The 23795-nt window shown below is 48.7% G+C and overlaps 1 protein-coding gene across 2 annotated transcripts in view; it reads left to right on the top strand.

Moving 5' to 3' along the window:
- SHANK2 (SH3 and multiple ankyrin repeat domains 2) overlaps positions 1-23795 on the top strand; it is a 698541-nt gene that overhangs the window by 629494 nt on the left and 45252 nt on the right. For both annotated transcript variants that reach the window (XM_069066555.1, XM_069066556.1), the window contains 2 exons: positions 17018-17153; positions 18939-19019. In XM_069066555.1, coding sequence (XP_068922656.1) covers positions 17018-17153; positions 18939-19019 — 217 coding nt within the window. The remainder of the gene's footprint in view (positions 1-17017; positions 17154-18938; positions 19020-23795) is intronic.

Here is a 23795-nt window from a genome sequence, read left to right as displayed (position 1 = left end):
ATGCAGATGTCTTTGTTGTCTCTGCAAATCTCCTGTGAGTTGGGGTGTTTCATTCACTTGTATCTCTAGTACCTAGTCCAGTGCCTGGCACGTAGTAGGTGGTTCAATTTCAACAACTGTAAAATGGGTACAATAATCGCGCTCGAACACACACACACACACACACACACCCAGTTGTCATGAGGATCAAATGAGAGAAAACACTTCCACAGTGCCTGGCACAATAGGCAATTAATAAATGCTTATTCCCTTCCTCCCTCCCAGTCTTCCCTCCCCTTTTTTCTCCCTCTCTTCCTCGCTCCTTCCTTACTCACCCCACCCTCCCCTTTCCTTCACTGAGCTTGGGCTTCACTAAGGGAGACTGTGTGTCCAAAACTAAGTTGTCACAGTCCCTCCGCCCTCTCCCTGGCTGGACCTCATCTGGAGGCCATCAGCGGGGGCAGAGGGCGGGGAAGACATCCAGAGACATCCAGAAGAGGCCAGCCAGGGTGGCTGAGAGTCTCGAGGCCATGTCACATGGGATAAGCTGAGATTCTGGGACTGTGCCAAGTTTGAGATGAACCCAAGCCCCCAATCTTCCAGAGAAGAACTAGATGTGGGCCATCTGCCTCTTCACCAGCAGCAGGAGTGCTTGGCACATACGAAGTCCTCAAAGACAAGGAGCTACTCCTAGCATAGCCAATGGAGTCCTCGGGCCCCTGGCAGCTAATTACATCTCCTCGGTTCTGCTTATTGCGGCGATGATTAAGTTAATGCCAGATGGAACTTCCCGTAGGCTGTGTCTCTCCGGTGGACTGTGTCTCTTCTGTGGACTCTGTCTTTCCTGTGGACTCTGTCTCTCTGGTGGGCTGTGTCTCTCCAGTGGGCTCTCTGGTGGGCTCTGTCTGTCTCTACTTGCAGGGACCTCATTTGTGGAATTAGTGACTATTCAAATGTCTTGTTGAAGTAATGACAGTTTTAACCTGATCCTCCTCCACCCCACCGCCTTTTCACCCTTCAGTGAGGCAGAAGATCATTTGCTATCTCCAATAATTTTGAAAATGCCGCAGTCCTGCCTGGGAAGCATTTCAGCTGAACTTCTAGGAATCCCAGGTGGATTCCTGGATTTCCCCCAAACTCCTGACACAGAAACAGGTTACACCGTCCCCACACCACAGAAGTACAATTAAAGATCAGGAGACAAACTCTTCTTTGAAAGAGGCTTCTGCTGTTCCTGCTAAGACTTGCCCTGCTAAATCCTTTGAGTCTGAAGCCTCCGGAAGATCTTGAGGGGCAGTGTCCATGAGTAGGTCCTACCAGGCCCCGCCCAGCCTTCAATATCGCTCCCAGAGGGGAGCCCAGAAGCCGCCCCTCCCTCTTTGCTATCCAGCAATGCTCAGCACAAGCGCCAGTCTGTTCTCTGGCTGAGGCAGCAAAGACCAGAGCCTGTGAAGGCGCCTGCGCTTAAATCCCCTAAGGGAAGAGTGGGCTGTTCATCTAAGCCTCTCTCATTAGCCTTGTTTCATTTCTCAGATTGCCCAGTTAATGCCATAAGGGATAAGGTCCAACCACAAGGGAACGGACTGGAAGAATGAGACGTTTCAGCATGGAACTGACCCAGGGTCAGTAGCAAAGCACTGGGAGATTGTTCAGTGGAAAGGGTTCCAGACTTGGAGTCGTGAGACCTGAGTTCAAATGCTGGCTGCAGCACCTAATGCCTGTGAGTCCGTGGGTCAGTGACCTGACTTCCCTGTTCCTTCCTCTGCAGAACTGGCCTGCCTGCTTCATAGGCCATCATGAGGAAATTGCCTTCTGACCCTTGAGGTCCTCTCTCCACAAATGGGAGTTGGTGATGATGTTGCTTTCTGGGGTCTCGTTCTCTTATTCGGATGCAGGTCAGATGGAAGTGACCACAGGAAAAATTCTCCTTTGCCACTATTCTTTCCTGTTTGATGTTCTGGGGGCTCTTATGAGTACATGAAATGAATGATTTTTAATAATTGAACAGGAATGGTGAGCCCTGTGGGCTCACTGAAAGCAACCTTGGGACGACTCCAGGGGCAGAGCGTTAATACACTCTTTCTCCTCCACCCACATGGTTTTCACTTCTATTCAGTCTCTATATTTTGAAGTCTTTTCACTCCGTGGAGTTTGGAGACTCTTAGTATTCAACCTGGAAAATCTATGTTTGAAAACTTTCTTAAATGTTTATGGTCAATGGGTGATTGTGAAAAACAGTTTCTCCTGTTGACTGACTTAGGTTTGGTGACTTGTTGATAGAGTTCCCAAGGGTATTTCAGGATTGGCATTTGTAACATATGTTAGTCTTTTGTGATCAGACAGAGCACGATGGGGAAAGCCCCAGACATGGTGGGCTTAGTGGACACAGAATGCTGCAGAGGGGTGGCAGTGAGCTCAGCCCCCTCAAAGGCTCGCACCCATTGCTTTCATCATCGATGCCTCGGATCTGCCCAGTGTGGCGGCTCCAACAGAACACAGGTGCCAGGTGCGGAGAGTAGAGAAAAGCTGTGAGTGAGGTGACTTTATGCATAGACCAGACAGAGACAAGCTATTTCAACTGACTGTAACAGACTCACTCTGGCCTAGGAGATCAAAAATGTTTGAATGAATCTTTCTAATCAGATGTCTGGGGATAAAAGGGATTTAATTCAGCTGTGATTTATAATGGTTAAGGAACAGCACATGAAAGATGCCAAATTGTACCTTGGTACCTGTTTCCTTAAATCCTGTGTTGAATGTATAATTAGAGAGTGCTTTTTTAGACATTGTGGTATTTCAATGTTTTAATAAAGAATTGACTATGTGTATGTATACACATATATTTCATATCAGAAGAGTAGAAAAGCATTTTCCTGATCCCAAATTTTCTTTGCCTGTGGCTTCTGAACATATGGCATCCTCTCTACTTGACGGCAAATTCCATGAAGGCAAAAACAGCATCCATTGATCTTTGTGGCCCCCAGAGAGCACAGAATGGTGCCTTCCACTTAGGAATCAATACATTTTTATTGAAAGAATAACCACATGGAAGCTTGTTGAGATCCTCTAAGCAAGTCACCAACCACCATCTAATTGATGGCGGCACATTCCCCTGAGAGGTACCAAACCCTCAGGAAGGTTTCATCTTCGAGCCTGTCACCTAAAGCGACCAGTCTGCAGGCATCTCCTCTTTCTCTGGCTTCGAAGTTTCCTGCCATCATTTGCCTTGACCCTGGGAGGGATTTATACAATCCTGCTTTGTGGGTAGGGTCAAGCCAAGAGGCTCCATTCAGGCTGAATTTATTTATTTTCAGTGAATTTAAACAGGCCCAAGTCCAAAGCAGCTTTCTCTTCTGGCTCTTTGATTGGGCCCATTGATCTGGTGGGGAAGGGAGAACATTAATGATAGTGGAACCATGCCAGCCTCTTCATTCCCTCATTCCCTGTCCTGTCTGTCACTCAGCAGGGCAATAGATGAGGCCATAAGAGCACTGACTTTTGCCAGCTCCTTTCATATATATTTATATGTGTGTGTATACTTCGATGTGGATGTGTGTATGTGTGTGTATGTACATATATGTATATGAATGGATAGAGAGGGGGAGAGAGAGAGAGAGAGAGAGAGAGATCATTCAGATTTGTGTGGTCCTTGGCATTAAAGCCAGTTCCTGGTCCCCTCAGGATTTGCACTCAAGCCCATAAGCCCCTCAGCCCTCTATGCTTCCATGAATCTGCCCTCCCTTCCCATGTGGCTAAATACACCAGTTTCCTTTTCAGACACTAGAGACACAAATCACAAAACTCTCCACGGGGTCTCAGGTTCCCCATGGTTTCCTGCATCTTCCTGGGCTGGGCCAGGAATGGGAGTAACTGTTCCTTCTCTTCCTCATCCTTCCCACAAAGACTTAGGGACATGTGACTGAGGGATGGAGAATGAAGCTTGGTCTCCTTTAGGACCCTCCCCATCTGGTTTGCATGATACTGAGGTCTGTAGTGGACAAAAGGGGGCTTTGCAGGAGAGAGAGAGACAGAGAGAGAGAGAGAGAGAGAGAGAGAGAGAGAGAGAGAGAGAGAGACCAGAAATACTGGATGCAATAGGATTTTGATGTGTGTGTCTAAGGGATTCCTAGCTAGCACTTATACAGCCCTTTTAGGTTTGCAAAGCCCTTTTCATTTGTCATCTCAAAACAAGCCTGTGAGGTGGGTGCTGTTAGAATATCCATTTTATAGATGAAGAAACTGATAGAGAGATAGGTTAAGTGACTTACCCAGGATCATCCAGCAGGATTTGAATTCAAGCCTTCCTTACTCCAAGCCCCTTAACCAGCAACCATGGAGGGAATGTAGAGGGGGAGACAGGGATGCCATGGAAACAAGACCAGGGTAGGACCCACCTCCATACTGGATCAGCGGGGCTGGGGATGGAATATAGCCAGGGAGACTGTCAGGGAGACTCAGGCTCCAAGGCTTTAGGCTTGGACCAAAGATGGGTCTTTGATGGTTTGGAGATAAGCTCCTCCCAGAACTTGGCACACATTTATCACAAACTCTCCCTGGGGCTTTGAGGTCCAAATCTATTCCATACTCCTGGCTTGTTCAGAAGCATTAGAATATCAGGTATGAAAGTGGGGGATGGGGGGAAGGAAGGTTGAGACTCATGAAATGGGCTTCCCTGCCCCTGATGCCACAGCAGGAGGCTCAAATTTAGGTGGGAAAGTGGATGTGCCTAGCCTGGAGTGCTCTCTGTTTAGAAGATTCCAAAAAGGGTCAGGATAGGAGAGAGGGGAAACCAAGTATGAGGAGGGGGCACAGGGTAGGAGGAGGGGGCACTGGGTAGGAGGAGGGGGTGCCAGGTAGCTGAGGGGGCACTGGGTAGGAGAAGGTACCAGGTAGGAGGAGGGGGCACAGGGTGGGAAGAGGGAGCACAGGGTGGGAGGAGGGGGCACTGGGTAGAAGGAGGGGGCACAGGGTAGGAGGAGGGGGCACTGAGTAGGAGGAGAGGGCACTAGGTAGGAGGAGGTACCAGGTAGGAGGAAGGGGTGCCAGGCAGGAGGAAGTGGTGCCAGGTAGGAGGAGGGGCATGACTGCCTGTTGGAGCAGGACTATGTCTACAAGCAGAGGGTTTTCCATCCCCCAGCCCTTACAAAGAGGCAAATGCATTTCATCTTGAGGGGGCTGGGCTGCTGGCAAGACTCGGTTTGTCCCTTCCTAAGAGGATCATGGGTCTGACAGCCAGTGTTTCGCAGCCCATTTCACAGACCATAAACCTGACAGTTGGAAATCTCACTTGATCTGAGAATAAAATGTGGGCAGGAAGGGGCCCTTCCTCCCCAGATCCCGGGGCTATCTCAGCAGGCCTGGACTGCTCTGGCAGCCCCAAGACATCAATCTAGAAGCAGTTCAGGTCAAGAGCGGCAAAGCACTGAGAATCCCAGGGGCCTCTGGGGGAAAGTTGAGTAGGCACAGAGAACGGCCGCCAAACAGGGATCACCATCGGTGACTGAGGACAGGCAGGGTCCCAGCTCCACTAGGCAAAGGCCTGGGGTATTTGTCTTCCTGTCCTCAGGGCAGAGCATGGCACCCGGTGTATAAGTGGACGCTGATTGAATTAGTGATTCTGGGGCCAAGCAGCCACAGCAGGATCTGCTACCCTTGACTGCCGGGAGCCCTGCCAGCTGCCTCTCCACATTTGCCCAGGCCATCCCCCAGGCCTGGAGTGACCTCCCTCCTCAATACACCTGAAAACTCCTCCCTTCCTCCCCAATGCCTGAGGCCCATCTTCTGCATGAGGCCTCTCCTCATCTCCCTCCCCACCCACAGTATTTACACTTTCTCCCTCAGGAAATGAAATACTTGGTATGAAGAAAAGTGAGGTGAGAGAATGCCAGTGAGGACATGCCCTCTGCCAGTGCAGGTCCAACCCTGAGAGTTTAACGGCTCAGGGTGTATCGTAGGCAAGGCTTGGCCCCCAGCATTCCTGTCTGGGGCTGACGTTCTCCCCTGTACTGTGCTTATTGGTTGATATTAACTCTTGCACTTTTTCATATGTCCCCGGAGGTGATGAGGTCCTGGTTCTTCCTCTACATCACATCCCCAGGCCATCCCATCATGCCTGACACAGGATAGATGCTTCATGAATGCCTTGAGTTCCACAAATGAAATTGCATTGAAATGTCCCCCAGTCCCTCAGAAGTGGCCATATTCATTCACCAGCTTCCGGCCAGGGCACCTGAGCTAAGGGATTAGCTGAGCCGTACAAGAGAGAGCTGGATTCAGAATCAGAGGACCTGGATTTCCCACTGCTCACTCACTTGTGTGACTCTGGGCAAGTCACTGCCCTTCTGTGGGTCTCAGTTTCCAGTTTGGTTAAAATGAAAGGGTTGGACATGCGATTTCTGGTCACTCCTGGCTCTGAATTCTGTGACCCAGGGATCCACATCTGGAGGCAATTTCTTACCTTAGCAGGAAGCACCAAGGAAACTGCCCACCAAGTGGGAACCTTGCTTTGTCCACTGGCCATCCAGCTGTCAGCCAGCAAACATTCTGAGTGCTGGGCTCTGAGTGCCCCACTGGATTGGCCTGGGGCCAAGGGGATAAGACCCACAGAACTGGAAGGGAGTTTTGAGGTCATATGAGCCAACACTCTTCTTCAACAGATAAGGGAACTGAGGCCCACAGAGGGGCAATGACTTGGCTAGGGTAAGTAAGTGGTGGATCCAGGCTTCATAATCAATGTCAAGGCCTTTCCCTGCACTCAGCTGTGTCCTTCTCCTCTGTTTCCCCTCTTATCTCCTGTGGCCTCTGATGCCCTATATGGTGGCCCCTGTGTTGAGTCTTCTCACTATTGGCCCTGCCAACCCCTCTCTTCCTTAGCCCTCTTTTCCTCAAGGACTTACCATGCTGGAGCCTCAGCACCCCAAGATCCCCATTAAAGTTACAGCCTCCAAGTGTGTCCTGTAGGCTTAGAACAGGACTAGAGAGAAGGGGTTTCTGATCAGAGCTTTCTCAGGACTTGGGGTCCCACTGAGACTTCAAAGAGTTCCCAGATGCTGCTGCTGGAGATACACCTTCCAGTGGCTCAGAGTGAGATGGGAGTGTCCTGGGTTGGAGTTAAGCCAGAGGATGAGGGGGCTGAAATGAATGGCTTAGACTCAGGGAGGGGCAATGTCACAAACAGGATCCCAGAGAGGCTTCACAAAAAGAAAAAGATGGTGCCCGCACTTCAAATGCTTCCTGAGTAAAGCTTCAAATGGCTTTAGTCTTCCTCAATCCCTTAGCAAGGCAAACAGACTGAAAGCAGCCTTGCTGCCCCGCACAGGAGGCAAGAATTGACTGAGCTCCTTGATTTTGTAGTCTGAGAAAGGAGCTCTGCTTTCCATGGTCTCCTGTAGACCCGCCCACAGCAGCTCGGGGCTCTTTGGATCCAGCCAGAATTTCTTTCTTGGTCTAGGTAGCTCCTGCTATCTACACCTCGCTGGCTGCGAGAGAAACAATATGGCGGAGGGAAGGACTGGCCTGGGGAGTCTGGGGAGACCTGGGTTCTAATCTTGCCTCCAGCCCATTTGCAACTCAGAACAAGTGACTTCTCTCTGAGTTTTTCCTCATCTGTAAAATGCAGATAACTGTACCTCAAACTACCTCATAGATGGTTTGGCCCTCATAGATGATGTCCTGAAGCCATCTGAAAATCACAAAATCCAAAATGGAACTTGAGATCTTTCCTCCCAAACTCTCTGAATTTCCCTCTTGCTGTGAAGATTACTAGCCTCCCAGGCACTTGGGAGATTTTACAGCCTAGAGGCTTCCTCGGACCCCTTCCTCTCACTCCCCCACATATCCAGTCTGTCACCAAACCCTGTCATTTCTGCCTTCACCTCTCCTAGTTGCCCCCTTCTCCCCACTCCCCATCTCTTCTCTAGCGCTTGCATTGCCTCTTACCTGGACTGCTGTTCTAAGAGTCTCCTGATTGGTCTACTTGCCCTAAGCCTCTCCCATTCCAATCCATCCTGCCATTGGCTGTTGGGAGGATTTGGGGGCGAAGCACACCTGACTATGCCACCCCCCACTCAGCAAGCTCCGCTGGTTTCCCGCGTCCAAGCCTTTCCTAGAGTAGCATCTGAGCTCCGCTCTCTGTCGCATCAAGCCCTTCGCAGCGCGGCCTCCTCCCCTTTCTTCTTACACTTTTGCCCTCTACATGGTCTACAACCACACATGACCCTCCAACCCCCAGCTTGATGCCTCTCCACCTCACCAGTGCCTCCCCTAAGCCTCTTGGAACCCCTTCAAAATTCCACTCCAGTGCCATTTTCTGGCCAAAGGTCTTCCCCATCCCACCCTCCTCATGCTTCCTACTCCAAACTGCCTTGGAGCCCTTTTGTCTAGATTTTCTATATATCTGTTGTCTCTGCATTAGAATACAACCCCCTGAGGGTAGGGCACTGTTCACCTTGGTCTTTGTATGTTAACATCTAGATCATGGCTGGGGCTTAATACATGCTTGCTGATGTATTGATTTGATTGCTGTGAGACTCAAAAGAAATCATGAGTTTCTGGATCTTTTCAAACCTTAAAATTTCCCCAAGTGTCATTTATAGTTGTTGTGGGGATCAAATAAGGTAATATCCATAAAATGGTGCCTGGAACATAGTAGGTGCTTAATAAATGCTTGTTCCTTGCCCTCTCCCCCCCTTTTTTGACCTAGCTTCTTAGGTAGGGATGCCTATTGCCTTCAGGGCCTCCACATGTTCCCTGTTCCATTCAATCCAACCAACATTTATTAAGCAGACCACTGTCTTGTGGACAAAATGGCGCCCACCCCCAGGGAGCTCTTCATCAGCGAGGGGGGGGGGGCAAGGACCTCGGAGGTGCCTCCAGCTCTAGAGCCTGGGATATATTTGTGATACTCCATACCCAGACAGGCATTGGGGGCATTAAGATCTAATAAATGCCCCCACACCTTCAAAGTATGAAGAAAACAGAGAGAAAACCAACATGTGGAAGCATGTTCAGAACCCCACAGAATTAGGAGGCAAAGTGTGCTCTGCACGTGGACTCAAAGCATCTGGGCCTGAATCTCTGTTCTGATTATTAGCTAGGTGACCTTGGGAAAGTCCTATTGCCTTTCTAGGCCTCAGGTTCCTTTTCTGTGACATGAGGAGATTGGAGTAGATGCCTCTGCAGTCCTTTCCACCTCAAGATCCTATGATCATCATGACTATTGAAGATCAAAAATGGAACCAGTTGAAGTGGGCAGGAGTGATGAGGGAAGGCATTCTGGAACAGTGGAGTCTGGAGCTGGGACTCAAAGGAGGATTTGAAGAGGCTGAGGGGAAAGGGGAGAAGAGTGAACTTCAGGTGAGGCAAGCCCAGATTCACACAAGAGCCAGAAGGGACTTGTGAGGCTGCCTGGTCCCGTCTCTATAAAATAGCAGATGTCATTTCACATGGAGCCTTAGAGAAACTTCATAAGGCACTGCTATCCCCCTTTATAGTAGAAGCTCAAGGTCCTACATCTAGTAAGTGTTGAAAGTGGGATTTGAACTCAGGTCCTCCACACTCTGTCCACCATGGCACCTTGGTTAGAAAATAAGGTTAGAAAAATGAAGCTGTATAGAAAAGCTTCTCATGGTCTCTAAAACAGCCGTCTTTGTTCTCTTCTTCTTTGTATATCGTAATATGTTTGTTAAGTTCAAGATTTAAAAAGAGAGAGACACAGAGAGAGAGGGAGGGAGGAAAGGAGAGAGAGAGAGAAGGAGAGAGGGAGGGACAGAGAGAGAGAGAGAGAGAGACAGAGAGAGAGACAGAGAGACAGAGAGAGACAGAGAGAGAGACAGAGACAGAGACAGAGAGAGAGACAGAGACAGAGACAGAGAGAGAGACAGAGAGAGAGAGAGACAGAGACAGAGACAGAGACAGAGAGAGAGAGAGAGAGAGAGAGAGAGAAGCTTCAACCCAATGATCTCTAAGGGCCCTCCCTAATATAGAAGCCCATGGACCAGCTCAAGCTGTCTCTGGTTTCCATTCCCTGGAGGATAAGACCTGGAACTCTAGTTACTCTAAGGGATGCTAGGGAGTAGTGAGACAGGCAGCTGGACAGACATGTCACAGCTTGGTCTTTGAAAACCAGGCACCGAGGTTTGGACTTCCTGTGGCTGGTAATAGGGAGCCATGGGAAATTTCTTTTCCAGGGACATGAGTGCTACGAGGATAGTAGTGTTTTAAAAAGATGAGCACAACAGAGGTTTGCGAGAGCAATGAGAGCAGAGAGAGGCTTCAGGCAGAGAATTTGTGAGTCAGCCAGACTCTTAGAAGATGCAATTTTCATCCAGATTTGCTTTCCCTGGTCACCATTCGCCAAGGCTTCTGCCCAGAGGAAATATGGAGAGTGTTCAGTGGTTTACATCAGTCCTACCACCAGCCCATGCTTGACATGAACAGCACATGAGAAGCCCCTGGGGAGAATGTACAACCACCAAAGTGGGAGGGGGGCAGAGGGAAGGAGAAGAGGGGGATCGATATCTCCAGATCACTTGACCTTTCAGCCAAGAACCTTTCAAGCAAGAAATAGCTTCCTATTAAAAGGTCCACCTGATGGAATGAGGGAGGGGCATCTTATACCATGAATTGTGAGAGAGCCCTGGACCGACAAGAAGCCACTGAGGCAAGCCATCAGGATGTGGCTGAAGTGCAGCAGGGCTCGACCACTACCTTCCCCAAACTGGAAGCCGGGGCTGCCACACACATCAGGAGATCCCAGGGGCCATGGCAGCACAGGCTGTGAGGATCAGAGGGAATGGTACAATGGAAACAACACTGATTCTGGCAGATGACCTAGAACTTGCTCCAGGAGTCCCCTTGGGCAAGCCTCTCAGCCACTAGGAACCTCAATGTCTCCATGTTTAAAGTGGGGACAATGTTACTGCTGCTGCCTACCTGTGAGAGGCGGTTGAACAGAGCACCGGGCCCAGAGTCAGGAGGACCTGAGTTTGAATCTGGCCTTAGCTGCAGGACCCTGGACAAGTCACTTAACCTCTGTCTCCCTGGGTTTCCTTGGCTGTAAAATGAAGATAACAATAGCACTTAGCTCCTAGACCTGCTTTAAGGATCAAATGACATAATATGGGTTGAGGGCTTAGCACAGAGCCTGGCACATAGTAGGTATCATGTAAGTACTTATTCCCTCCCCTACTTTTCTCCTTCCCTCTTAGAATAACTTGACATGGGGCGGCTAGATGGTACAGTGAGTAGAGTACCAGCCCTGGAGTTGGAAGGACCTGGGTTCAAATCCAGCCTCAGACACTTAACACACACACACACACACACACACACACACACACACACACAAACTAGCCATGTTACCTTGGGCAAGTCATTTAACCCCAATTGCCCTACCTTCCTGCCTCCAAAAAAAAAAAAAGAAAAATTTGACATGAGGCAGCATTGGAGCCTAAGGATATAAGTTCAAATCTCAGCTCTGCCCCTTATTACTTGTACAGCATTAGATAAGTCACTAGGCCTCTCTAGACCCATTTCCTCCTCTGTTAAATGCAAAGGTTGGCCCAGGTGACGCTGGAGGCCCCTTCCAGCTTTTAATTGATGCAAACTCAATCAGATGAGTGAGCATATGTCAATATAGCAAGGACAGGTATGGACAAGCCTGGAAAAGAAATCCTCCCACTGTTTCAGATCACACCACATCTAGAATTGATCATGTGACTTGCTAGAGAGGCTTGTAGAAGGGAAGTGATCTGCTCATGGTCACAACAGCTACAAAGCATCAAAGGCAGGATTTGAACCCAAATCTTTTTGACTTGAAGCCCATTGCTTTTTTAAACTATGCCAGGCTTGGAGTCACCTTGGAGGGACCACAGAGGTCGTTCCATGCAATGCCTCCTACCTCCTTCCATTTGGCCTTCAAGGCTTCCCTCCAGGATTCTTCCCCGCGCCCTTTAGCTCTCTTTTGGCACTTGGTATTCTTTTGTTGTGCTTCCCGCGCCCTGCTCTGTATTCTGCGTATCAGTGTGCACCTCATTGCCTGTCTTTACTCCTGCCTTTCCAGTTCAGCAGTGATGCTAATTGCAATAACTCCCATTGTATTAACTCCAGGGTTGTGTGCCCAGCATCCTAAAGTCAGAGTTGCCATGGCCTTGGAAGGCATCAAGTCCGATTCTGTCATCTTAGAGAGGAGAAAACGAAGGCCAAAGAAATGAAGTGAGCTGCCCCCAACCACACAGATATCAGAGCCTGGATCTGAGCCCTGGCCCTTGGACACCAAGTCCAAAATTCTTTCCTATACTCACTATGCCACAGGCCAGGTGGGCAATTCAGATATCAGCATCCCCATTTCTAGATGAACAGAGTGAGGGGATGCCATCTTGGCTGAGGAGGCAGGAAGGGAAGGGAAGCCATCAGAGGGCTGGAGTGAGAGGAAGACCATAAGGACCTTGGCTTTTTTTCACTTTGTAAAGAATCTTTTTTTAAGCAATCGGGGTTAAGTAACTTGCTCAAGGTACACGGCCAGGTGTTTCTGGGTGGGTGCTAAGTGTCTGAGCCCGGATTTGATACCCAGGTCATCCCAACACTGGGAGCCGGTGCTCTTACTTGCTGAGCCACCTGGCTGCCCCCTTTTGTCAAGAATCTTAATCAGCTGCACCGCTCTCTATAGCATTTTGTAATGCTTATCCAGAGAGAACTGGTTTCAAGTTCTCTTGTCTACAGCTTTTTAACAGACCCATTGGAGCTTGTGGATTAGACTGAAAATTCAGAGATTGAAAAATGGAGCTGTCCTAGACTCAGAACGGATCCTAGCTCCAGATGCCCCCTCCTTTATTGCCCATCACAGTGCCAGCAGATGGCCCATTGCAAACCGCACTGATCACTTTGGAGAGTAAACACTGAGTGCCTCTGATTAGTGATATCTTCTCTCTGGCATGTGGTGCCTCCTGAGGGAAGGGGAGGGTTGATTTGAGTAGATTTAATGGGAGGGGGTGTTTAAAGTACTAATATTTCTTAAAAGAAAAGTAACAGTGTCTCTGCCCCATCTCCAAATACAATGTACATTCTCTGAGAGCAGAGACTGTTCATTTAGTGTCTTTGTAGTCTCAGTGCCCCACACAATTTCTGTCAAATAGTAGGCATTCATTCAAGGGTTGGAAAGCAGCCCAATGTAGAGGACAGAGAACAAGTTTTGAAATAAGGAAGACCTGAGTTCAAGTCTTACTTCTGACACATGTTGGCTGTGTGACTCTGAGGAGGTCACTCAGTCTTCTCATGCCTTTGATAATTCTCTTATACTAGAAGTTACAGAGAAAATGGCAGCCTCCATTGGCAGAGGGAACTTTGTTTTTTTCAATCAAGTTCCCTATACCAATGAAATCACAGATGCAGTCCCTATAACTATGTAGAAGTTATGCAGGATTCCAGAAGTTTCTTTCATGGATGGTCACAAAAAACATCGAGAGCTTTGCACAAGTGAAAACCAAAGGTCACCTAACTTTAGTGGTTTTTATTTTGAGAGAGAAATATAGCAAAGCAATCTAAATTGTCTATTTTTAATTGAAACCAGAGAATATAAAATTTAATGGTTATAGAATCCCATATTACTAATAGCCTCTATTTTTACTGTCTGTGAGGTTTGCAAAACACTTTATATCTATATAACATCATTTGACCCTCATAACAACCACTTTATGACTTAGAAGTTATCATCCATTGCAGCCCATAATTGGGATTATTTCCCATTTTACAAATGAAAGAAGTGGAAAAGAAAGCTCGGAGTAGACATCAATGCAACCAGATCAGCCTGTGTTGCTTAGGCTCCCACCAGGCAATGTTAGGGGTTTCCAAGCATTGGAAAGGCTGCCACAGGGAAGAGGAAAGAGGCTTGCTCACCTTGGCCCCCTGGACTGAACTAGGAGTGATGTGTGAAAGCTAGCAGCCATGTAGACTCCCCCCAGAGTGGGCAGGGCCTCCTCAGGAGGTCTTTGGGCTAAATCTGGGGCTTGTTGGGGTGTCTGTTCCGGAGTGGATTGGGAGAGATCTCCTTGGAGGGCCATTGCTGCTCTGAGAGTCTGTTGTCCTAGAAAGGGAGCAATCCTGGGGAATTTCCACAGCTGCCTCCCACTCTCCTAGGAAGGGAGAATGCAAACAGCTGAGCCCCCGGGAGGCAGCTGGTGATTTCAGGGTCTCCGATTCAGACTTGAAAGGGACTGCTGAGGACATCTCATCTTCTTTATTCATTCATCTTCTTAAAGATGAGAAACCTGAAGTCCACAATCTTGAAGTGACTTTCCCCGGACCACAGAGGGCATTAGTGGCAGAGAGAGCATGTTAACCCTTGTCCTGTGAAGCTGAGGTCAGCACTCAGTCCGCTGCAGTGCCCTGACACTCAGGGCCAGGTGGGTGCTGGGCACACAGTGGGTGCCCAGTGAGTTCTCCTTAGAAGAATGAGGCTGAGGACAGATGCTGCTTCTAGACTGACCCAAGGTCTGCAGCCTATAACATCCAGCACCCTCCATACCTACATTGGTGACAAGCATTCCAGATTAAATGCTCAGATACAATATGATTCAGATTGCCAGAAACCAAAAGGCAAATTAAATGCCCAAAGGCTCCTCTGATTAAAATTATACCTCAGTCAGGTGACCTGGTAAGTTCATTTCTTTTGTCTAAAGATTCTTAGGGAAGCCTCCTCCTGGATTCCTGTGACCAATTACAAAATTATTTACTAATTCCACTCCAGAGTAATTTTTCAATATTAGCTACCATCTGCCAAGGCTTATTTCCATTCTACTCCTGATAGTCGGGCAACCAGTTCTATTAAGTGCAGGAAAGAACTTGATTCCTGCCCTCCAGGCTGACAATCAGGGCTTTGGGGTCCTCGGTAATAGAAATTGGAATGAGACAACCCATGGAGATGAGGCCAAGGTTATGTTTGGCAGTCCTCTGTCTTCTCACTGTCAGGAAGGTGAGGATAAGGAGGGTCACAGAAGATGCTAGGCAGGACCATTTGAAGAGATGCTGGCCCTCAGATCCTGGAAGGAGAATAGCCGACCTTGTGAAACCGAACGAGAGTCCCCAAACCACTCAGACGCTTGATTTGACTCTCTCCCAGGACGCCTGGCTGAGGCTGAGGGGCTCTCACTCCCCCTTCTCTCTCCCAGGGCAACTGGCTGAGGCTGAGGGACGCCTGACGTGCCAGCGCTGGCTCCTCTCTCTCCCCCTCAGGGCGCCTGGCTGAGGCTGAGGGACGCCTGACACGCCGGCGCTCTCTCCTCTCTCTTCTCTCCCAGGGAGCCTGGCTACTTCAGCTTTGCTGCCTGGCCTCCTGGGTATGTGGTAATTGGCTGGCAGGTGCTGGGGATTACCTGGCCCCTTCTCCACAGGAGGTGCTTCCCCAAATGATTGTATTGCAGGCGGGGATGGAGGCAGAACTAGTGGCCAAATACATCAGACAGTCAGTCAACAAGCGGTTGGTTATTAAGCCCCTATTGCATGCCAGGCACTGTGCTAGGCCTTGGGGATCCAAAAGTGAAAGACAATTTGTGCTCTTGTGGAGCTCGCAGTGTGATGGGGAGACGGCACGCGGAGCATCATTGACGAAACTAAGACAGACATGAAGAGCCGGAGTGATCACTAGGGGAGTGACACCAGCACTAAGGGGCATCAGAAAGGGAGAAGAAGGGGGGGGGGTTGTAACATTCTCCAGGCACTGCATTCCATTTCCTGCCCCCTTTCCTTTGCCCGGGCAGTCCCTAGCGCTTGGAATGCCCTCTTCTTTACTTCCATCCCTCAGAATTCCTGGCAGCATTCAAGGCTTAGCTCAAGGGACTCTTCTTCCACTCAGCCTTCTTTGACTCCCCTCCTCTATATTACTTTGCATATATCTTCTGTTGATGGAGGTTATAAGTTTCTTGTTTCCATGAAGAGGGAGCAGAGACACAGATCTGCTGAGTCTAGAGGTCCTTCTTCAAGCCTCTGATAAGAGCAAGGTTGCCAAAGAGCTGTGAATAGTCTCATTTGAAACTGAACTCCAGAAGGGTGTGACCGGTCATTGCCAGGCTCCAATGCCCTGACTGGGTGTGAGAAGTCATTGTCAGGCCCCCAAATGCCCCAGGGGAGATTGGCAAAGCTCCAGGCCTTTCACCCAAGTGGGAAGGGAGCAAGAATCACAGAGTGCCCATTGTTCTAGAAACCTGTAAGAAATTGCTTCTCAGGAGGGAGCTCTGGGGGGAGCAGAGAGGAGAATGGGGGGAAGGGAACCAGGAGATGCCCCAATGTGTCTTTCCAGACCACACAAACCGATTAAGGTGTCGTGTTTCTCCATAACTGTGAAAATAGAAAGCAGCAATAGGGCCATGAAAGGCCCAGTCGGTCCTGTGGGGCTGTTTATGCATAACTGGGGGCCATAAAATCACTTCCCAAGTCTGGATGAGTAAACATGGGAGGGGAATAGTTTACATGAAATCCATCCTCTGCCCTCTTGGGAGCTGGCAAGGGCTTGATGGAGAACAGAATGACGAGGCCTTCTGGGAGCATGAATGGACCAGGGACCATCCGGCCTCTCCCTCTTATTTCATGCCCGCCAGAAACACAGCTTTCAATGATTGCAATCATGTTCTACCATCCGTAAACCCAGCTTCCTAGGGAAGGATGGCTAACTTCCTTTTAGAAAAAAAAGCTTATTGGTGTTTTTTGTCTTTTACATCACGATCACTTCCCAATATATTACCTTGAAACAAGGGCCAACAGTTACACAAAACTGACAACACATGCAGCATTCTGCCCCCGCCATCCCCCACCTAAGAGGTAGGAGGCGTGTGTTGGCATCTGTTTGCTAGGGCCAGGATTGGTCATTTTTAGCATCGATCGCCACAACCCATACATTCCAAACCTTGGTGGGCTCACACTCTATTGTACCAAAGCCCCCAAGGATTGCCTCATTTAGGAAAAAGGGGGTTTTCTAACCCAGGAATGGATTTCTGCCCCATAACCGCCCATCAGTTTCTCTGTCAGAGCTTTCTTTGTTTTCTCCCTACAGGTCAACAATGAGAATGTTGTGAAAGTTGGTCACAGACAGGTGGTGAACATGATCCGCCAAGGAGGGAATCACCTTGTCCTCAAGGTTGTCACAGTAACCAGAAACCTCGATCCCGATGATACAGCCAGGAAGAAAGGTATGTGTTCTCTTCCCAGCTGGTAGGACCAGTCACACCCTTGTCTGGTCAAGCCAGATGGGGCTGGGGGGGGGGGGGGCTAGGAGACCAGAGGATCCCATTCATGCTCATGACTCCATCTGAGAACCATTCCCCCATTTTTAGGAACTGCTTTTGTAAATGAAACATTCATGCTCAATGTGTTAAGACATTTATAAAAAGAGCGTAGGAGATGCTTTTTCTCTTTCCCTAACAAGAATTCTCTTGTAGCCCTTCCCCCTTATCTTGATTCCAAGTTGAGAAGTAAGAAAGAAAGCATCCCACTGGCCTTGTGGCTTGGACAAAGCCACGAGACTTCACCCATTGTTTGGAATCACCCATCCAGGACCATCCCTCTAGTGCACAGAAGCTCTCGAATATAAAGGGGACCCAGGGATAAGCACCTGCCACAGCAGGGAGATTTGGTCAAAGTGGCCTCTTATAGCTGCTGGGGAGGTGGGGCCACCCTGTTGGCCAAAGCCTCAAGAGGTGCCTTGGTCCTCTCCTCTTGAATCTGTCAACCTACAAGGCCACAGAGAGTGAGGGGAAGATTCATGGATTCGGCATTGCAGGGCTTGGCTTCCCACCTGGTTCTGCCCCTGACATTGGCCAAATCTCTTTCCCTTCTCTGAGCTTCAGTTCCTTCCTCCATTAAAAGCAGGGAGATCACGACTCATGGTCAGTCTTTCAGGGGTCCCTCCAGTTCTCCAAGTGGGAAGTTAGGACTGGAAAGCCTCAGCTTCCTTAGCTGTAAAATGAATAAATTGGAAAGGGTAGCCTCTGAGGTCCTTTCCAGCTCTAGACACAGGACCAAAAGTCTTGTGATCATTGCCAAACCCGAGCTCTCCTGAAAATGTTTAGGATTACTCAGCTCCTCTGTCCCCACAGAACAGACCCACTGGCAAAGGAATATTTCCTGGTGAGGCTTTGATATGGGGATGGCCTCTTGTTATCTTGGTGTGCTGGGATTCACCTATTAACCTCCATCTCCCTAAGGCCTTGACATGGCCTAGCCCGTGTAGCAGCTGCGACCTGCCAACAGGTGACCAGGGTGCTGTTACCTACCCTGCTGTGCAGACACATATAAGGGTAGAGCCTCCCTTAGGTAGAGAGTCCATAACCAGGAGAAATCCAGGTGAAAGGCATCTGCAAGCTCCTGGCCTCAAAGACGATGGAGTCCTTTCCTCGCCAGCCTTGGGCACCAGCATAGTTGGCATAGTGCTAGGAACACAGGAGGCACTTAACAGATGTTGACTGATTAACTGATAAGTCTTATGTCTCTATCCCACCCCAGGGGCCCTTCCCTCCTGGCACTTACAGAGGGGCCAGGCCAAGGGCCGGATGGCAGTGTGGTTCTCCCCAAAAGTCTGTGTCTGTGCACAGATTTACATGTATGGAAGTAAACAGAAGCTCCGCCTGGAAGGTCCTTTCACATGCCTTCATAAACATACTAATTTGTCAAGCTCACTCTGATCAACTAATAATTATAACCCAATAGAGCTCATGGAAATGTCCCTCAATGTGACTCACCAAAAGGCCACCGAGATGCTGTTTCAAACCTAGCCATCCCCATCCTCTGGAAACAGCTTTCTGTGTCTGTGTTCTCAGCAGAGCCCTGCCAGGGCAAGGCCATCGTCACCCGTGCCAGGCTATTTCCATGGTTTGGGAAAAACCTGGCCCTGTTAGCCAGTGTGAATGGCCTGGGTTTGGGCAATAGACCTAACTATTCATGCTTCTGTGTCTGCTTTTGTTTACTCTTCTGTGAAGCCCCTCCACCTCCCAAGCGAGCGCCAACCACAGCCCTGACCTTGAGGTCTAAATCTATGACCTCCGAGCTGGAAGAGCTTGGTAAGAAAGCCTTGTTGTCTCACCAGCATGCTGCAGTAGTAGAGATGGAAAGGAAATGTCAGGACTGCCTGAGCTCCCTGGCCCCGGAATGAGCCCACCCGTCCTGCTCACCCCACCCCCAGAGGCCCTGGCCCATTCTCTTCGGGGGCGACCCCAGATGTGCATGCCCCCACCCCGCATGACGGTGTTCTCTCTAGAAAGTGCTTTCATCCCTGCCTGGTTTGAAATTGAACAGTGTGGGAAGACATGATGTCTCACCAGTCTGACATCTCTCTTAAAGCTATTCTCTTTCGTGTGTAGTTGACGTCATCTCTGTGTTGTGTGTGCGTGTTTGTGTGTGTGTGTTTGTGGTTGGTGAAGCTTTACAATGAATTTTTTAAAATGAGTTTTGCCCTTTTGTCCTTTGATTTTATCTAATATTGTTTTGTTTTGAATTTTTGGGCCTCTCACTAGTGGACAAAGGTAAGTGGCCAGGTCGGCAATCTAAAGGTCCTTTTGTCTAATTAGCTCTCAGGGGGTGCCACTGAGTAGTTATCCCGGCAATGCAAAAATACGAACCAGGACAGACAGTGACAGAGACAGAGAGAGGCAGAGAAAGCTATGTGTGTATACATGTTTGTGCATGTAACTCCCAGTCATTCTACTATTGGATATATCCCCATTTTGAAGAATGAAAGCAGGTGCTGCCTCTAATATCCTTTTGAGGGATGCTGTTGAAAGAACTCTGCCTCTGGTGAGTCTGGGCAGCTTTAATGAAGTTTATCTTTTGCTGATCGATATATAGGAAGCAGCCGCTGCTGTCCATGTGGGTCGTGTGTCTCCACTGGCCTCTGCACTGGTTAAGTGAATGGGGAAGTATGGACATGAGCTACTCAGGCAGACAGGGTTAGGGTGGCCCTTTCACCTGGTTTTAACATGTTTGCTGTCCCAGCCCTCCTGTCATCTTGGACTCTCAAGGTTGGGTTTCACACTCTACCACACAGAAGAAGACATGGGGAAGAAAATGGCAGTGGCTTGGCAAGATCAGCCTGGTTTGAAGCTTAAAGCCCAGATCACCATTATTAGAGGCCCAAAGAAGAGACTGGTGTTCCTGGCACCAGGAGCAAGGGCTGATGGGGACAGGAAGATCAACCCCTCTCAGAGACTGCCAGCCCCAGGCAGATGTCATGGCACCTCTCTGGTCATAGCTTTGTGGCTTTGGAACTGGTTTGTTGGGTGTTTTTCTCCATCTCAGCCTTAAACTAAAGTAATTTTTTATCACGCCCTGAACCAGAAATAAGACTATCACTCTGAACTCCCCCCCTCCCCTGCATTTGATTTTAATAAGGAGTTCTATTTCCTAGAAAACCTTGGACAGGAGTCACAGGTCCTCAGGGTCCATCCAGTTTTGTCCCTGGGCTGTTCACCACACACTCCATTCCTGTTCCTACACATGCTTCACCTTGTCTATGCAACCCCCAGAGCTGAACCCTGTGCTGCAGGCTGGTTCTGAGCAGTTGCTTTTTTTCATCCCGAGTGTAAAGCTTTACATATATGCCTGCTAACTAACCTGACTCAATTTGGCCCATCACTTTAGCCTGTTGTGATCTTTGGGGATCCTAACTTTGTCAATGAATATGTTAGATATATCTCAGTCTTATGTCATCTGCAGATTGGACCAAGATATCCTTGTCATCAATAGCCACCACACAAAATGGTAGGAAAAAAGAAAGCAATCCCTGGGGCATTATGCCAGAGACCTTCTTCCAAGGTGATGCCAAACCATTCACCACGTTCTGAGCCCACCAGAAGTGAGCTATCCTCTCCCCACCATCTTGTCAACAAACCAGCATGATCAACAGTTCCCAGAAATCTCAACATGATATGCCTGCAGCATCCCCCCATTCTACTCATCAAGCAACCCTTTCTCAATCACTTTCTATCATTACTGATTCCTAAACCAACCCATGACCTAGTCTATTCCTGTAATGATTTGTGCCACAACTTTGCCAGGAATAGAAGTAAGAAGTTAAGCTCACTGGTGTCAGGTTCAAAGACTTTACCTTCCGTGATTTTTCTTCCAGACCAGAACAAGATTTGCCCTTCTCCAAATCTGTGACACCCTGCCCCATTTGGCAAGACCGCTCAGTCCCCCACAGTGCCTTCACCGTCACATCATCAAATCTTTCAAGCTTTAGGTTACCCAGTATGACTCGAACTCCTAAAGAACAGCCAGGCGTTCTCTTGCCACATTATCAGCCATCTTGGGCAACTGTAATCACCCTGTCCACCCGATTTTCATTCTCCTTGACCAAGAAAAGAAAAGAAAGATGGAAGATGAGTCGGTCACCCATGTTACCACTGTCCCTGGTCACCACATCTGCCTGAGCTAGCATTTATATAGCATTTATCATATTCTAGCTCTGGGCTAAGTTCTTCACAAATACTGTCTCATTATGTCCTCACAGCCACGCTGGAAGGTAGGTGCTATCATTATTCCCATATTGCAGATGAGGAATCTGAGGCAAATAGAAATGAGGTGACTTGCCCAGGTCACACAAAGCTGAATTTGAACTCAGGCCTTCCTGACTCTAGGCCTGATACTCTGTCCAGGGCACCACAGCTCTCTGTGTCCCTAACCTTCATCTCCAGCTTTGGCGCACGCTCATTTCCTGTTTCTGGCACTCTGTTTACAATGTTGTGCTGCTACTTTGGATCCCTCATCTGTTCCTCCCCCCCGTTTCTATCTTCTCTATGTGCCTTTTTAAACCCCTGGCTCGTCAAAGAGTTCCCTGTGTGGCCACATTTGTGTCTGTTGGCAGCCCCCTTTTTTACTTCTCAGTGGAATAAGTTCTGCTTGTTTTATGAATCTCATTCTTGAAGGTTTCTCTGTCTACCAGCTTTCCCTGTCAAAGACGAAGCCACTGTCCCCTTGCTGTTCTTTCTCTGAAATCCTCCAGCCCTGTTCTTCGGAAATCCAAGGATTATATCTGACTATACTCAGCTTTCCTCCTCTCCCTGATGACCGTGAACCTGGGGGAGGGGTCCCTTGCCCCCTGGTTCCTGCTGATCTTCTTTAGTCAGTAAGTCAGTTAATGAGGATTTACTAAACACCTACTATGTTATAGTAACTGTGCTAGCACTGGGAATACAGAGGGGGCCAAAAGACATCCCCTGCCCTTGAGGAGCTCACAACCGGCTGGGGGAGACCACAAGCAAACAAATACACACAGGGTGTGGACAAGGCTTCTCCTTGGCCAGCATCACATGCAGGGCAGAAGTTTCCTGCCTTGCTTCCTCTCTCTTTGGAAAGCCAATCTCGTCATTAAGGCAAGTTACAAACTGATTCCCTCCCCTGCCTTTGGCAGAAAGAGAATTAGAGCAGGGGGCAAACAGCCGGGGTCCCGTCTCCACCCTCCCCATCACTGCACGAGCCTCCTCCCATGCTAGTTCTGATTTATTTTCTAGATGCCCCATGGGACTTCTCCTTGTGTCCTAGACATCTGCCATGCGTCATGGCTGCGGGGAAGCCCTGCTGTGGGCCTCCCTCACTGGGTCTCCAGCATGCTTCCCCTTTCACGGTCCCCCATTTTCCCACATTGGCATATCTACTTCACATACCCCTATTATCTGTTCTGTTGGGCCTCAGCCCAAGCCTCAGAGGTGCTTGTGAGATCAAATTAATGCACCTGCATAAAGATGAGCATTTTGTTGCTGACTCTCTTTTTGAATACTGTCTTCCATGAGTTGTGGGTTCTCTTTGCTGAAAGTTTTCATTTTATACCATAGCTGCCTTCTTTGTGGTACCAGGTGGATCGATAGGGGCAGCTTTTCCACTCCCCCCCTTTTCAAGAATTTTTTATCAGAGTCATAGAACTCCAAGGATTGTGTGCACACACATGTAAATGCTACATATGTGTATGTGTACATAGATATACATATACAGCATGCCCCAAAAGTCTTAGTGCAGTTTTAGCTATTGAAGGTATATCACACATACACACTCACTTACTTATCACTGGCTCTTATGAGATGCAGTCCATCCCTGGATCCCTGACAATAAAGCCCATCATTCGGATATTTTAAACTAAGGTCCAGAAATGTATTCTCAGATCCCATCTTCTAAATCCTTCTCAGTCAGCTGGGATCTTTTGGGATCTGCCTTGCTTCTTTGAATCCCTTACTTTCCATTGACAGATAGAAACCTGACAGAAACACCACAGGTGCCCCTGAAGGCGTCTGATTTTTGCTTAAGACATTATTATCCAAAGCAGTGCAGAGTTCCTTCTGGTGGTGGCATTCCTGCTTTGGGGGAATAGTAACTTGTCTTTGTTAGTACCTAGTGAAAAGAACACTGCATTTGGAGGAAGACGACCTTGCTTCCCATCTCACTTTTACTGTCTTGACTTTGTGACCTTGGCCAAGGCAAGTCAAATGAACACCTATTTATTAAGCCTCTGCTGTGTGCCAGGCACTCTGCTAAATGTTGAAGATACAAAGGTAAAAGAAAGCATCTGCTGTCAAGGAGACAACCTGCAAACAACGATGTCCAAACAAGATAAATGGAAGCGGACCTCAGAGGGAAGGTCTAATATAAGAGATAGGGAAAGGAATCCATGAGAGATGTTAGGAAGGTCAGATCGACAGGTCTGGAGTGGGGAGGAGAATGAGAGAGAGAGTGAGGCATCAAGGATGATTCCATGGGGGAGGGGAATAACAGAGGGTGAGGCATCAAGGATGATGCCATGGGGGAGGGGAATGACAGAGGGGGAAGCATCAAGGATGATGCCATGGGGG

This window comes from Petaurus breviceps, unplaced genomic scaffold, assembly GCF_028583685.1.
Source record: "Petaurus breviceps papuanus isolate PSGF00001 unplaced genomic scaffold, PetGlider_PUasm1.0 90721, whole genome shotgun sequence".
Taxonomy (NCBI): domain Eukaryota; kingdom Metazoa; phylum Chordata; class Mammalia; order Diprotodontia; family Petauridae; genus Petaurus; species Petaurus breviceps.
This window is presented reverse-complemented; position numbering and strand designations above follow the sequence as displayed.